The 12,753-nt window shown below is 48.8% G+C and overlaps 9 protein-coding genes across 9 annotated transcripts; 1 reads left to right on the top strand and 8 right to left on the bottom strand.

Moving 5' to 3' along the window:
• Positions 1 to 504: 504 nt before the first annotated feature.
• Positions 505 to 1,479, bottom strand: N7529_000975 (uncharacterized protein; the record flags this gene model as incomplete). The annotated part of the gene is made up of 1 exon (XM_057236506.1): positions 505 to 1,479. One exon carries the CDS (start codon positions 1,477 to 1,479, stop codon positions 505 to 507), a length of 975 nt encoding a protein of 324 aa, XP_057103309.1.
• Positions 1,480 to 2,045: 566 nt separating this feature from the next.
• Positions 2,046 to 2,644, bottom strand: N7529_000976 (RING finger protein; the record flags this gene model as incomplete). Its single annotated transcript, XM_057236507.1, has 3 exons — positions 2,046 to 2,081; positions 2,140 to 2,394; positions 2,444 to 2,644. 3 exons carry the CDS (start codon positions 2,642 to 2,644, stop codon positions 2,046 to 2,048), a joined length of 492 nt encoding a protein of 163 aa, XP_057103310.1.
• Positions 2,645 to 2,978: 334 nt separating this feature from the next.
• Positions 2,979 to 4,399, bottom strand: N7529_000977 (uncharacterized protein; the record flags this gene model as incomplete). The annotated part of the gene is made up of 2 exons (XM_057236508.1): positions 2,979 to 3,916; positions 3,970 to 4,399. The coding sequence occupies 2 exons, from the start codon at positions 4,397 to 4,399 to the stop codon at positions 2,979 to 2,981; spliced, it is 1,368 nt and encodes a 455-aa protein (XP_057103311.1).
• A 1,009-nt stretch (positions 4,400 to 5,408) lies between these two features.
• On the bottom strand, positions 5,409 to 7,916 carry N7529_000978 (uncharacterized protein; the record flags this gene model as incomplete). The annotated part of the gene is made up of 1 exon (XM_057236509.1): positions 5,409 to 7,916. One exon carries the CDS (start codon positions 7,914 to 7,916, stop codon positions 5,409 to 5,411), a length of 2,508 nt encoding a protein of 835 aa, XP_057103312.1.
• Positions 7,917 to 8,357: 441 nt separating this feature from the next.
• Positions 8,358 to 8,791, top strand: N7529_000979 (uncharacterized protein; the record flags this gene model as incomplete). The annotated part of the gene is given in 4 exon segments (XM_057236510.1): positions 8,358 to 8,366; positions 8,427 to 8,462; positions 8,493 to 8,553; positions 8,568 to 8,791. 4 exon segments carry the CDS (start codon positions 8,358 to 8,360, stop codon positions 8,789 to 8,791), a joined length of 330 nt encoding a protein of 109 aa, XP_057103313.1.
• Positions 8,792 to 8,987: 196 nt separating this feature from the next.
• N7529_000980 (uncharacterized protein) lies at positions 8,988 to 9,384 on the bottom strand (the record flags this gene model as incomplete). Its single annotated transcript, XM_057236511.1, has 2 exons — positions 8,988 to 9,317; positions 9,370 to 9,384. The coding sequence occupies 2 exons, from the start codon at positions 9,382 to 9,384 to the stop codon at positions 8,988 to 8,990; spliced, it is 345 nt and encodes a 114-aa protein (XP_057103314.1).
• Positions 9,385 to 9,905: 521 nt separating this feature from the next.
• N7529_000981 (uncharacterized protein) lies at positions 9,906 to 10,570 on the bottom strand (the record flags this gene model as incomplete). The annotated part of the gene is made up of 2 exons (XM_057236512.1): positions 9,906 to 9,990; positions 10,029 to 10,570. The coding sequence occupies 2 exons, from the start codon at positions 10,568 to 10,570 to the stop codon at positions 9,906 to 9,908; spliced, it is 627 nt and encodes a 208-aa protein (XP_057103315.1).
• Positions 10,571 to 11,397: 827 nt separating this feature from the next.
• Positions 11,398 to 11,784, bottom strand: N7529_000982 (uncharacterized protein; the record flags this gene model as incomplete). Its single annotated transcript, XM_057236513.1, has 2 exons — positions 11,398 to 11,535; positions 11,560 to 11,784. The coding sequence occupies 2 exons, from the start codon at positions 11,782 to 11,784 to the stop codon at positions 11,398 to 11,400; spliced, it is 363 nt and encodes a 120-aa protein (XP_057103316.1).
• A 45-nt stretch (positions 11,785 to 11,829) lies between these two features.
• Positions 11,830 to 12,414, bottom strand: N7529_000983 (uncharacterized protein; the record flags this gene model as incomplete). Its single annotated transcript, XM_057236514.1, has 1 exon — positions 11,830 to 12,414. The coding sequence occupies one exon, from the start codon at positions 12,412 to 12,414 to the stop codon at positions 11,830 to 11,832; it is 585 nt and encodes a 194-aa protein (XP_057103317.1).
• Between the last annotated feature and the right edge of the window lie 339 nt (positions 12,415 to 12,753).

A 12,753-nucleotide genomic window follows, 5' to 3' on the forward strand; every position in this document is an offset into this window, starting at 1 on the left:
AGGGAACGAGTTTGAGATTTAAAACCCCTTGATGTAACAAAGAAAAGCAAAATCACTGAACAAACAAATTGCCGGGCTGTTTGAGACCGGCTCATAACAGTACCAAAAGGTAAATGATGATCATGCTGTGCGCCCCCGATCGCCTCTGCCTCGAGCTCTCCGCCGCCCTTCGCGTCCTTCTCGAGGTGAGGTCGAGTTGCGTAACTTCTGAATCTCCTGTTCGAGCTCTTCTATCCTAGCCGCGTTTGCTTTTTTATGGGCTGGTTTCCGATTTTTTGGCTCGCTGCGGTATCTTCTATGGCGGCTGTGCGTTGGCTGAGTAGAGGCTTCACTCTCATCACTATATTCTCTCTTAATGGGGCTCCTCGTCTTCGGTCTGCGTGGGTTTGAGTGACGAGCAGTCTTGCCACGATGCCTTCTGTTACGACCACTGTCTTGCTCAATTAAGCTGTCGCTTTCGCTGTTGCTATCTTCATCATCATAATCATCATCTTCGATATCATTTCACCCATGCTTTTTGCGATAGTTAGTCTCAAGCTCTTCGGCTTTTTGATAAATCACTCTATCGCCGTCTAAGGCTGAGCCGGCTGTGATGCGGCGGATGAAAGATCGTCCTTCCAGAGTAAAGATACCATCTTTCCATTTGACAAGAATCCGAGTTTGCGGATAAATCATGCCTTTTGCGGGCTGGAGCAAGTTAAGAGGATCTAGCCCCTGCTCATCATCCTGTTCAATCTTCCAACCGATGCCAATAATGTCCTCCACGTCCTTTCGTTTGTATTTCCAGAACTCTTCAGGATGCCCATCCCTAGTCCCGATCTCTTTAGCAGTGCCGCGAGTCTTAGTCGTCAAAACACGTTCTACTTGACTTAGGTTGTAGCTCTCGTGTGACCCAGCCCGAATCCGATAGATCGGCGTGGAGCGGCTTCCGTACCGCACGAAGGTCTGGGATCCGGTACCTTTGGGCCACCAGAACAACACTTTAGCCGAGCTCAATTGGCGTTGCTGTTTCATGGTTCTCGCTTCTAAGGCATCAAGACCTGTGAGCTCATCGTGATCGACATCACTGTCTTGTTCAGCACCGGACTCTTCATTGGCTGAGAGCTCATCCCTATCAGAAGTGGAGCTGTCGTCTTGCTCAATTTTGGGATTTGGTGTCCCAATTATTTGCTCGGCCCATATCGGACTGATATTCCAGTGCTTAGGAAGATAATGTCGTTTATTAAAGAGGGCCAGAAGATCACGAGTCTTATTGAAAGCCGACCAAAACTCCTCCGGGGAGCCGTTTGCTTCTGCCGTTCTTGCTGCTTGCCGCCAGGGCCTGCATAGGGCATTGTAGCCTTTCTCGGGAATGGTACCCGTATCCTTGTCGACATGATGCTTTTCATTGGCTATTCGAATTTCTTGGTTAAGAACCTTAAAGAAATGACGACATTCTTCGTACTTCGGCTCGTCGCTTGTGAAGAACTCCTCGACCATTGTTACTGAATGTTTCGATGTCTCTCTTCGAATACATACACAGGAAATTTTAGGTTTCATGGAGGGAAGCCGATACTTCAATATTCATTTTATGAAGACTCTCACATCCAGATCCTCAACCCCAGTGATATGTATATTTCGAGTCAGGGGCAAAGATTTTACTGGATCCTTAGACTATCTGGGAAGGACAAAGTTTTACGAGTCAGTTGCTGGAATTCACCAAATCCCGATGATCCCATCATGCGGCGCATAATAGCCACAGTGGAAAGGGAGGAACAGAAGCATGCAATGACAAACTCGAGCCGTTGGAGGACCATTATATCGAAGATAAAGTTGAAAGTTAAACATAACCTAAGTGTTGGGGAATTCAGGTGACATCCCACATGGGGATAGTCTCATGGAGTGAGTAGATAGATATCTCTCGCTCGCTCTCTCTCTCTCTCTCTCTCTCTCTCCGTCCGCAATACATAATCCAAATCTTCATATTCCATTGCCCCTTGTATGGTCTCCATGACTAAGGGTCCACGTCTGATACGTCCCGACCCTTATGCTCTGAATTCACTAGATCAAATTTGGTCTTCAGCAGTATATACACGCCTATCCTGCAAATGGATAGCATTTTACATACCCCGAAAAGCTTGCTCTACAGAAAGGGCATACTTCTGGATTAGATTTTTTGATACATGACTGACAAGCCATGTGCCCGCATAGCATAGTCCCCCAACAATCCGGCTGCTCGTAGCAGATTTTGCAGTCTAGCATTCGTCGTCCAAGAAGCTCCTCTTGATGCTGTTCTTCCTTTTGGAGAAGCTCATTCTGAAGTTCCTGGATTTTCTGTTGCAGCTTTTCGGCTTCTCGTTCGAGCTTTTCAAATTTCTGATCGACTGTCCTACGAAGTTTTTTGAAAGAAACGTCCTGGTCTAACATTAGCTCACGAAAACAGAGCGTGTTAGGAAGGCAATACCAGAGTGTCAGGGCGTTGTTTTGCGGCCCTTGTGCGTTTGCGGGATGGCTCTATGCCACCACTCGCAGCATGTGTTCGTTCAACAATGGTGTCCTCAGCAGATGTACGTGGGGAGGTCCCTTGGAATTGTGGATCAGATGGCCGCCAGTTTGGGGGTAGTTCGTCATCTTCAATGATGATTGTGCTTGAAGGGCTCGCCATTTTGGCTTAAAAAACTTTATATGTACCCTAGTTACTAGGCTGGGTAGGTGGGAGGAAAGTAGAAGTCTAAGTGAGCCAGAGTTGGGGGGAGAAGGGGGGGGGAATAAGGCTCATTAAATACCCGAGAGCCAACAGTTCGAGTGGGCTACTGCTAAGAGACAATTGGATACTGGCTTGTGTGATTCATCGTGCATATGTATGCAACTAGATTGGAGTGCATTAAAACTGAAATAGCATACATAAACCAATAAGTGGCACGAAGCAATTTGTTATCCTAACCGCAATAAGGAGCAGTGACAAACTCGGCAACTATCCCGATTCATTCAATTGATTCTTAGGTGCTTGCAATGTCAAAGCCTGGAACTGGGAATGTCGGTTTTTCCCCGGTCATGGCCTTGAGATAGTCTCCTTCCTGGGATATTGCCATGAAGTATAAGAGGATGTCAACCTCGAACTGGCTGAGGTCTTTCATCAAGCAATGGAATTCCTCGCGAGACTCCCATGTCCAGATATCACCCTCCCAACGCACTGCAATAAATGTAGCCGGATATTTCCCATTTGGAGTCGGGTACAAGGACTTCGTTGGCTCGAATACAGACTTTGAATCCACTTCCCAAGCTATCAAGCCAATCCCGAGAATTGGCAAAGAGCGGTCCTTCATCACAGACTCCGCTCCATCATTTGGTTCCTTGTGCTGCCTCACACGGGCAGTCCTCTTACCTCGACACTCGTATCCCATCACTGCTGCCACGCCTGCCAGCTTAGTCTTTCGCCAACCGAGGATGGACCCCGAGGCCAAGAGAAGCCCATAGTGATGTTGTGCTCGGCGTCTAACCAAACCAATGTCGACGCACTCTAGCTCGCGCTCTGTGTGGTAGACCAATTCTGGGCCATCATCAGAGGAATCATGACCTAGGACCTCCTGATCGAGCAAATTCTCTTCACTATATTCACCTTTGCCTTCGTCGTATCCATCTCTCTCGCCCCGATCATATTCAATTTCTTCGTCGTCATACTCGTCGTATTCCTCCTCCTCCTCCTCCTCCTCATCATCATCATCATAGTATTCGTCTTCTTGGTCACTGTATTTGTCCTCTCCGTCAAGGTACTCATCCTGGGCTTCCTCCTCATTCTCCTCATCGTCAACACCGGAATCTTTATGGTATCTTGTCTGCACATCTCCATCATTGTATCTATTCTCCGGTTCATCAGAACGGTTCCTTTGGACGTTCCGGTTTTTTTTGTGCTGATTGAGTTGTGTGTTCAATCGAGCTGTATATCGGTTAGAAGTGGTAGTGTCATGGTGGCCGTTAAGGAAGTCATACCAACTCGTTCACCATGAAAATCCAGAAATTCCCCCCATTCAATGTTCCAAGACTTAGGCAATTTGCCTCGACTGATACATTTGTCGAGCTCGCTCTTCGTATGCGAGAACAATTTGGTGTCTTGACTTGCCGCAAAGGCTATTGAAGCTTGACCTAGCTGCTCGGCAGCGATCTTGAAGGCGGCAATATCGATACATCCATTTGCTTTAGGAATCTTGTGTTTAATGTTCTTTGCCCGAATTTGATCATTTACAGAGTCAAGCTGAAGGGAGGCTTGTTTCCTTTCGCTGGAACGACCCCAAAGGATGGACGCAATGAGTGGTTCTGCGATATCGTACTCCTCAGCGTATTGGGTTGCTCGCAAGGTAGGCTTGGCGGCAGGCCTAGGAGCAGAGCCAGGATTAAGAGTAGGTTTCAATGAAGGCTTCATGATCCAATCAATCTTCTTGCGTATTGTGTATTTGAAGAAAAGTTTCGAATGAAATGCTTTCCAAGATTTATAATTTTGACGAGCCCAGGCATTTGGCAGACTTATATACGGCATGAATAGACTCTAAATCTTCCAAATTCCTATCTTACCTCTGCACATTTTCGAAGGTGGACATTTTTACATATGTACATCTTTACAATTGTACATTGTTGACATCACGTGATATCTGCCATATGAGGGAGTGACACAGGACTAGATGGCAATTCCTCGGCGAGACGCCTTCCGGGCCAATCCAACCGAACAAGTACTGCAACCTAGACTCCACACCAGATCCGATCGGCGCGTTCCACCCGGAACAGAATAGGATATGCTGTCGTTCTCCTTGATATATAAGTCCGACTTCGAACTGGCACAGAACTCTTCGGAAGAATCAGTACTAGGAACGATGCATAGCTAGAATAAAGAATAACTCACGTGACTTTAGTCATCACCGCAATGCCCCGCAATCCTTTCGTCCACCACTCCCGAGGTCACATAATTTCTATACTCACTTACAATACAAGCTGTTAGATAGGTATGTATAGTCTATCTTCTCCATTCGTATACAGTTTACCAATTTCTTCTCAAAGATAGTGGACATGAATTTTCCAATTTTGAGACCATTGATCAGCACTGAAGTGCTCTTGAGGAGCAAATTCCAAGGTTCAAATTAGCATAGACTAATAATAAACCGGACATGCAGAGTCAAAAATTCTTTGAATCTGACCCAAACCTCGCAGGGATTAATGCTAAGCATCAGATCCGCCTATTCTAATTGGCTTACTGTACATCGATCTCTGCGAACATCTCAAACTTGAATTCCCTTGAAGCAAAACAGTACTCGAAATTCTAAGGGTTGACTTATAGGTATACGCAGCGATCGAAATGATATAATAGAATTTAAGATGAACTTATGACAAATTGCTCTATTAATGAATATAACAAGGAATGATTGGAAAGTCCTAAGGCCCTAAGGCCCTGTTGGGACTCGAGTTATTCGAGTGCTACGTCGTGTGGGTAGGTTACTTGGTGGATTGCGGAGGTCACGGCGGGGGCGACCTGGACCGCGTCGCTGTTGGTGCTGACTCTGGTTGTCCTCAGCTAGGGCAATGTCTAATCCTGCACTGCGCTGGTCTCCTTCGCTACCTTGCGATGTTCGTTGGCGATTAGAGCGGATGGATTGTGGTGTCTGTCGCTGCTGATCACCCTGGTTTGAGCGGTTGCCCTGAGTGGATTGCGGGGTCCGTAGCCGCTGATTGCCTTGGTTCGAGCGGTTGCCCTGAGTGGATTGTGGGGTCTGTCGCTGCTGGTTTTCCTGGTTGGGGCGATTAGAGCGGCTAGATTGCGGTGTCTGTCGCTGCTGATCGCCCTGGCCTGAGCGGTTGCCCTGAGTGGATTGTGGGGTCTGTCGCTGCTGATCACCCTGGTTTGAGCGATTAGAGCGGCTAGATTGCGGTGTCTGTCGCTGCTGATCGCCCTGGCCTGAGCGGTTGCCCTGAGTGGATTGTGGGGTCTGTCGCTGCTGATCACCCTGGTTTGAGCGATTAGAGCGGCTAGATTGCGGTGTCTGTCGCTGCTGATCGCCCTGGCCCGAGCGGTTGCCCTGAGTGGATTGCGGGGTCTGTTGCCGCTGATTTTCCTGGTTGGGGCGATTAGAGCGGCTAGATTGCGGTGTCTGTCGCTGCTGATCGCCCTGGCCCGAGCGGTTGCCCTGAGTGGATTGCGGGGTCTGTTGCCGCTGATTTTCCTGGTTGGGGCGATTAGAGCGGCTAGATTGCGGTGTCTGTCGCTGCTGATCGCCCTGGCCTGAGCGGTTACCTTGAGTAGATTGTGGGGTATGTCGCTGCTGATTGCCTTGGCTCGAGCGGTTACCCTGAGTGGATTGTGGGGTATGTCGCTGCTGATCGCCCTGGTTCGAGCGGTTACCCTGAGTAGATTGCGGTGTCTGTCGCTGCTGATCACCCTGGTTTGAGCGGTTGCCCTGAGTGGATTGTGGTGTCTGTCGCTGCTGATCACCCTGGTTTGAGCGGTTGCCCTGAGTGGATTGCGGGGTCCGTAGCCGCTGATTGCCTTGGTTCGAGCGGTTGCCCTGAGTGGATTGTGGGGTCTGTCGCTGCTGATCGCCCTGGTTCGAGCGGTTGCCCTGAGTGGACTGCGGAGTCCGTAGCCGCTGATTGTCCTGATTAAAGCGATGAGGGCGGCTGGATTGTGGTGTCCGCTGCTCATCGCCCCGGTTCGGGTGATTGGAGCGGTTGGAGTTACCCTGGCTGGAGCGCGGAATGTGCCGATTACGTGGCGTTTCTGGCATCTGTCGGGCCTGGCCTCTATTCCCCTGGAATAGGTGACCAAAGCTAGGGGACCTGGTCGCTCTGGGAGTAGAAATACCATATCTTTGCTGTGCTTCACCACGCCCTCGGGCTCGGCTGGGGGTGACCTCAGGCGTGAAGAAATCCCTGCTCTCACCTTCTTCATCAATAGGGGTCAAATAACGCCGAACCACCTCTTCGACCTCAAAATCATCACCCTCATTGGAGCCATCATGATATCCTTCGTCATATTCTTCTCCAGCTTCTTCGAAGGCATCACTGTTGCTGCCGACAATGGAACCTTGTCTCGAAGCTATTTCATTGTCGAACTCGGGAGAGTTGTCTTCTTCCTTGACAACTGGTTCAAATTCAATTCCCGTTATGCGTCTGTTTTTCTCAGCACGTGGTTGAATCCAGTGTGCACCTCGATATGCATTCACATTTTTCCAATGATTGTTTATCATTTGGGTAGTTGCTGGAGGATAGTCTGGCCTCACTCCTGTAAGTGCCTCGCGATAGTTGGCCTCTTGCTCCTTCGCCACATTGTAGATTAACATGTCTGTCTTTAGGTGGTTGCTAGCACAAACATATCGAAGATTATGCCGCGATTCCCAGCTCTCATCTCCTCTCCACCAAAAAATATAGACGTACGTCTCTGGATACCATGCTCCAGTCATTGGTATTAATAAGGATATTGGGTCCTGGCTGATCGACATCTTATCAACCCGCCATGCGACCATTCCCCAAGCTTTAATATCTCGCTCGGTCCGAACATCTCCATTTCGGCGAGCAAGACTTTGCTCTGATATATTAGGTGCTCGAGAGGGAATGGGACGCCGGGCCGCTGGGATCAATCGTCCAGTAACGAACCCTTCACACGCATATCCGACTATCAGTGATTTCCCGGTGTTGTTTCCACGCCAAGCCAGAGGAACTCCTTCCATTGGCAAGCCAGATGTTTCTGCAGTATGATCCAGCAGCTCTGGTGTTGACCACATAGGTTGAAGGAATGATTCCGCCTCATCATTGTTGTCGGGGAAATTCTCTTCATGAACTGGGATGTCCTCCCCCTGGTTACTATTTTCGCTTTCCGCTTCGGCATCGCTTTCCACGTTCTCCACGCTCACAAAACGAGGGGTGATACGGTCACGAGTGCGGTTCAGATTTGACATTATGAACAATAGAAGTGGACGTATAGCTGTTGTTCGTCTCGGGGGAGCCAGCAAGTTATAACTCTCAATTTTGGAATGCACATAAGTGGCAAATCTCTTTCGGACCTTTCCGTTATACCAAAATAGCTATTTACAAATGTGCAAAGGGCACAGTAGTTAAAAGGGGACTAATGTCATTTGTACAAAGTAGCGTTTTTAAATTGTTAAAAATATTAACAATTTCATCAATCAATCATTGTCAAACAGGTTCCACGTGGACTTTGCACCTACATATTTGGCGCCCCCTGTGGGCCTTCGCCACCAACTAACCACAAACGAAGGCTCCTCCCGATGCGATGGGCCGTATGGTGCATTTATCTCGCATGTCAGCGACGGCGCCTACGGAGCCATCGATACAGGCGCTTACGGGCATCTATAGAATCATGTTCATTTGTGACCACAATGATCAGCGTAAATGACCAAAGGAGTAGTTGATCTCGACAAATATCACAATTGATCAAAAAAAAAAAGAAGTTGAATCAGCCTCCCGGCACTGGCTGTATCAAAGTGCATAGTCTTTGTCGCGCAGGTATCTAGTTGGATCTTGCTTTTAGAGAGGTCAAGGTTTATCGCTTAATCGCGCGCTACGAGGATGTACGTGACTTTGCGTAGGAGAGAATCCAGAGCAGAAACTAACCAGAGGTTACAAGGCCCATTTTCAACGCCTTTTCGTCATATTGGATGATAAAGTCTCAGTGTCTAATGCTTTGGAAATTGAAGATGATGCTTTGAAATCAACGGTAAGAGGAACCCAAGAGTCTCATTGGGCGATGTTCTCCACATACATGCAAGGATGGCTGTATCGCACACGTGCAGTCCTACTCGAAGGAACATGAAGTGCTCTCAAGGAATGACCCAGAGTATAGAATATCCAGAATTATCGAAAACGAGCAATTGGAATATCATTCGATAAATTTGTTTAAACCCCTTGATTCACGTTACGACAAATATTCCCTAGAACCATATAACGAAGATCGAAACAACCACAAAAAAAGTTCATTCGAGCATAAAGGCGGTATGAAACAGAAAGCATCACACATTCTCGGTGATGATTTTCTCGGACGTGAGGCGCTCTTTTGGGGGGAGATCTGTGATTCCCAATCCGGTATAGTTGATCCGCTTCTCTAGGTGCTCGTAGGCTTCGAAAAGTTTCAGATAGTCCCGGTGAAGCTGGTCGTAGTGTGCATATAGGGCATTCTTTTCAATAATGACATGCTGCATTCTCCACCCTGAAGTATGCAATGAGCTTTCGAGAGATGAAATGTACGTTTGAAGGCTGGCGATTGAGTGGGCATCTTCTTGCTCACGCTGAAAGAGCCGACGTACGGTGTTCAATGGGACGACAACATGTTCGGAGTTTACCTTGACTTGTTAGAAAGAATATGTGAGAATCACAAAATATCGATATGCATACAGTTTGATTTTCCATTGTAACAGATTCAGATCGAAGAATTTGTGGAATGCGAACTATATGGAATATACAGTGGGAAGGGGGTGTTAAATAGATATATTTACACCTTTTATTGGTGACCTCACGCAGTCAAGAGGAGCAAGAATAGTTTAGTTTGGCCATAACGGGTCACCTGTCGCTGCAGTCGTAGACGGTAGCGTCAGATAGGGCCCGTTCGCGCTCCCTTGTAGGGAGGCAATATGTCTGTATTGTAGTGGGTTCTATATACAGAGGGAAGGCGGGAGGGACAAAATCAAGACTTGACTGCGTGAGAGATGACGAGCTACCCGCAGAGGCAAGCAACTGAACTCGTGAGGCAGTTGTAGGAGGAAGAGGCCCTCAGTAATGTCGGTGTAGATATCACGTGAGGCTATGGGCATTGTGAGGCAACCCCAATAAAACTACTCCCTTTATTGGTGACCTCACGCAGTCAAGAGGAGCAAGAATAGTTTAGTTTGGCCATAACGGGTCACCTGTCGCTGCAGTCGTAGACGGTAGCGTCAGATAGGGCCCAAATGACCCGGCCAAACTAGGATGGTGGAGGGGACGGTGGGGGAAGCAGCAGAGACAGCGGGGCCGGCGAGCCTGTCTAGAACTGGTGATTGAGCTTGTACAAAACTGACGCGTTCGTCGTAAAATACACCCTGAAAGCTTCTGAGGTCCATCTCCCTAGCATTTGAATCTGGTCGTCGAGTATCCCACTATCGTGCGCATACTGAGCTGCGCCCTTTCGAAAACTGTGACCCGAATAGCCCTCTGTCCGTAGTCCAAGCGCTCTTAGCTTAGTAGATAAGGTCGAGAGGAAGTTGTTGCGACTGAATGGTTTTCTGTGGAAGGAGAACAATAGGGCGTCGGGCCCTCTGGGGTCGAGAAGTAGCAGCTTCTGAAGGGCATTAACTGGGCACGCGCCATCTCCCGTCTTTGCAAGAATAATTTGCACCCCTTCGTGACGGCGGTCTGTCTTACTGCGCTTGAGTGTGAGTTGTGCGTGGTCTAACGAGGACGAGAACCTGACGTCGGAGCGCGTTAACTTTGTGGCTGAGAAGATAGAATGTGTGCTGAGGTCGTCAGTCTTGTAGGTGAATTCTCCGAGGCGAAGGAATCCAGCAAATGCTACCCGGCACGCGGTTGCAAAGTTCAAGTCGTCTAGCAGTTTCGCAGACATCTCTAAAGGCCGTGGTGGTAGTGCGGCAAGGCTCGCAGATAGTTTCGTAATAGTGTCACGCGAAATAGGTTTTTTGACCCGTACTTTTGTGACTGGGTTGAGTCTTCTCGCGCCGTCTATAAGACGCCGAAAATGCTTGTTATCGAAGATTTTATCGTTAAGGAAATTATCGATGTGGTAGGCTCGGAGAGCGGCTAGGTCGGCGAGTGCGGTGTCAGGCTTGACAACCTTTTGGCTGGCGTTACCAAGGAGTCGTGAGCTTAGCCATGAGGTCAATGACTGTCTTGAAACTAGCTATGCGGATAAGTTTTGTAGCGCGTAGTGTTTTTCGTAGCTGCGCTGAACAGAGAGGTAAACGGAACGTGTGTTAGCGCTGAGTCCGTTCCAGAGTAATTTTAGATGGCCGGCATTAAGCTGAGGAGCTCGTGAACAGAACCACGCGGGCGGTTTAATACCGAGAGGTCCTGCCAATGGGGACAAATGTTAGCAATGTCTTTAAGATTGTTACGTGAGAGCGCGTCTGCTAATGTATTTTCCCCGGAGGGAAGCCAGTGTGGCACGATGTGGATGTCTCTCGCCGCCGCTAGGATAAGCAGGCTCTTTAGAGGTGCGTTAGGCGGACTATAAAGAAATCCTTTCTTAAGTCCCGAGTGCGCTGTGGAGCTATCCGTGTGGATAACGAGAGTATGATGGAGCTAATGGTGGCTGAAGAGTAGGAAGCCTTGTAGGATGGCGTCTACTTCGTTGGTATTGATGTGCGTATGTGCGTCTTGAGCAAGGGCCAATGTGGCCGCATTGTTTGGATGAAGCTGGTGACAATGGGCTAGCTAGCAGTCTAATATAGACTGGGATAAGAAGAAGAAGAGCCCCTGGCCTGTACTGGAGGCATCTGTGTAGAGATGCGTGATAGGGCGGCGGTAGGGGTCAATTAGGAGTACGCCGTTGAAGAGAGACAAAGAGTCCCTCTACCATTCCAAATCGTCACGTACCTCGTAAGGGATACGGCGGCGCGCACTACTACCATGTGGGAAAGCGGCTTGGAAGGTGTATAGAGACTGTAATCTTGTTCTTCCAAGTCGGATAACTCTTGAATAAAAGGCTAATAAGCCTGTGAGACGCTCTGCTTGCTTGAGGGAGAGACTCGCTGCGTTTAGGGCAGCTGCGGCGTCCAATGTGGCGCGGCACAACTTTTCTGGCGGCAGACGAGCTTCCATTGCAATAGAGTCGATCTGGATACCTAGGACTGTAACACAGGTCCCTTACTGGTCCTTTTTGGTATTACGAGGAATACGTAGATAGTCGGTGACTCTGTTATAGACCTTATCAAAAAGACCCGTGGGGTCGGACACTGAGGGAGACTGAGTAATTGTGATGAAGTCGTCTAGGTAATGATTGATATGGAATGTAGGGAGGAGGCATTGGAGTATCCAATGGAGTGCCTCGGTAAAGAGGTTGAAGAGAAACGGGGCCGTTGCGAGGCCAAAGGGGAGGCAGCATTCGACATAAGTGGAATCGGTCCACTGGAAGGCAAGGAGGTGCTGATTATCCTCGGCAACGGGGACTATTCGGAAGGCGTCCTTGATGTCTCTCTTGATTATTGTGTAACCTGGGCTAGCTTGTATGACCTGCTCGTATATGTTATCGATTGACATATATTCGATAGCTGACCAGGGGTCCGGTATGCCCTGGTTAACGCCCTGTCCAGGGGGCCAGGATAGATCATGGATACGGCGCCATCCCCCGTCGTGCTTAGGGACTAAACCAAGCGGTGAAACGAAGGAGGACCTAGAGGCTAGCCGAACACGACCGAGGCTGAGATCCTCTGCTAGTTTGGCTGTGATCATGTCGGGTTCATGTATGTGATGGTTGGAGGAGTGGCGAAACTGCTTCTTGCCCCTATAACCGACTTGAGCACCGTAGGTCAGAATGCTAGCGATAGTGGACCCGAGATCGCCCGGATAGTAGCGTAGAAGATTGCTCTAGGCTTGCGTATACAGTGGCGACGGAGAGGACTGTAGCCTTGGGAGCTCTGGGTTGAAGACGGGGTATTGAACAGCAGTGTTTGGTCGGGGCGGTTGCCCCTGTGGTATGAGGCTTAGGGATAGGGGATTGAGAACAACGTTGTCGGTGATATTGGTGTAGTTCTCAAGAATTGTCACTTGCTATTTTTTCTTGCGGCAGGA

This window comes from Penicillium soppii (genome assembly GCF_028829465.1).
Source record: "Penicillium soppii strain IBT 18220 chromosome Unknown utg000001l, whole genome shotgun sequence".
NCBI classification, from domain to species: Eukaryota; Fungi; Ascomycota; class Eurotiomycetes; order Eurotiales; family Aspergillaceae; genus Penicillium; species Penicillium soppii.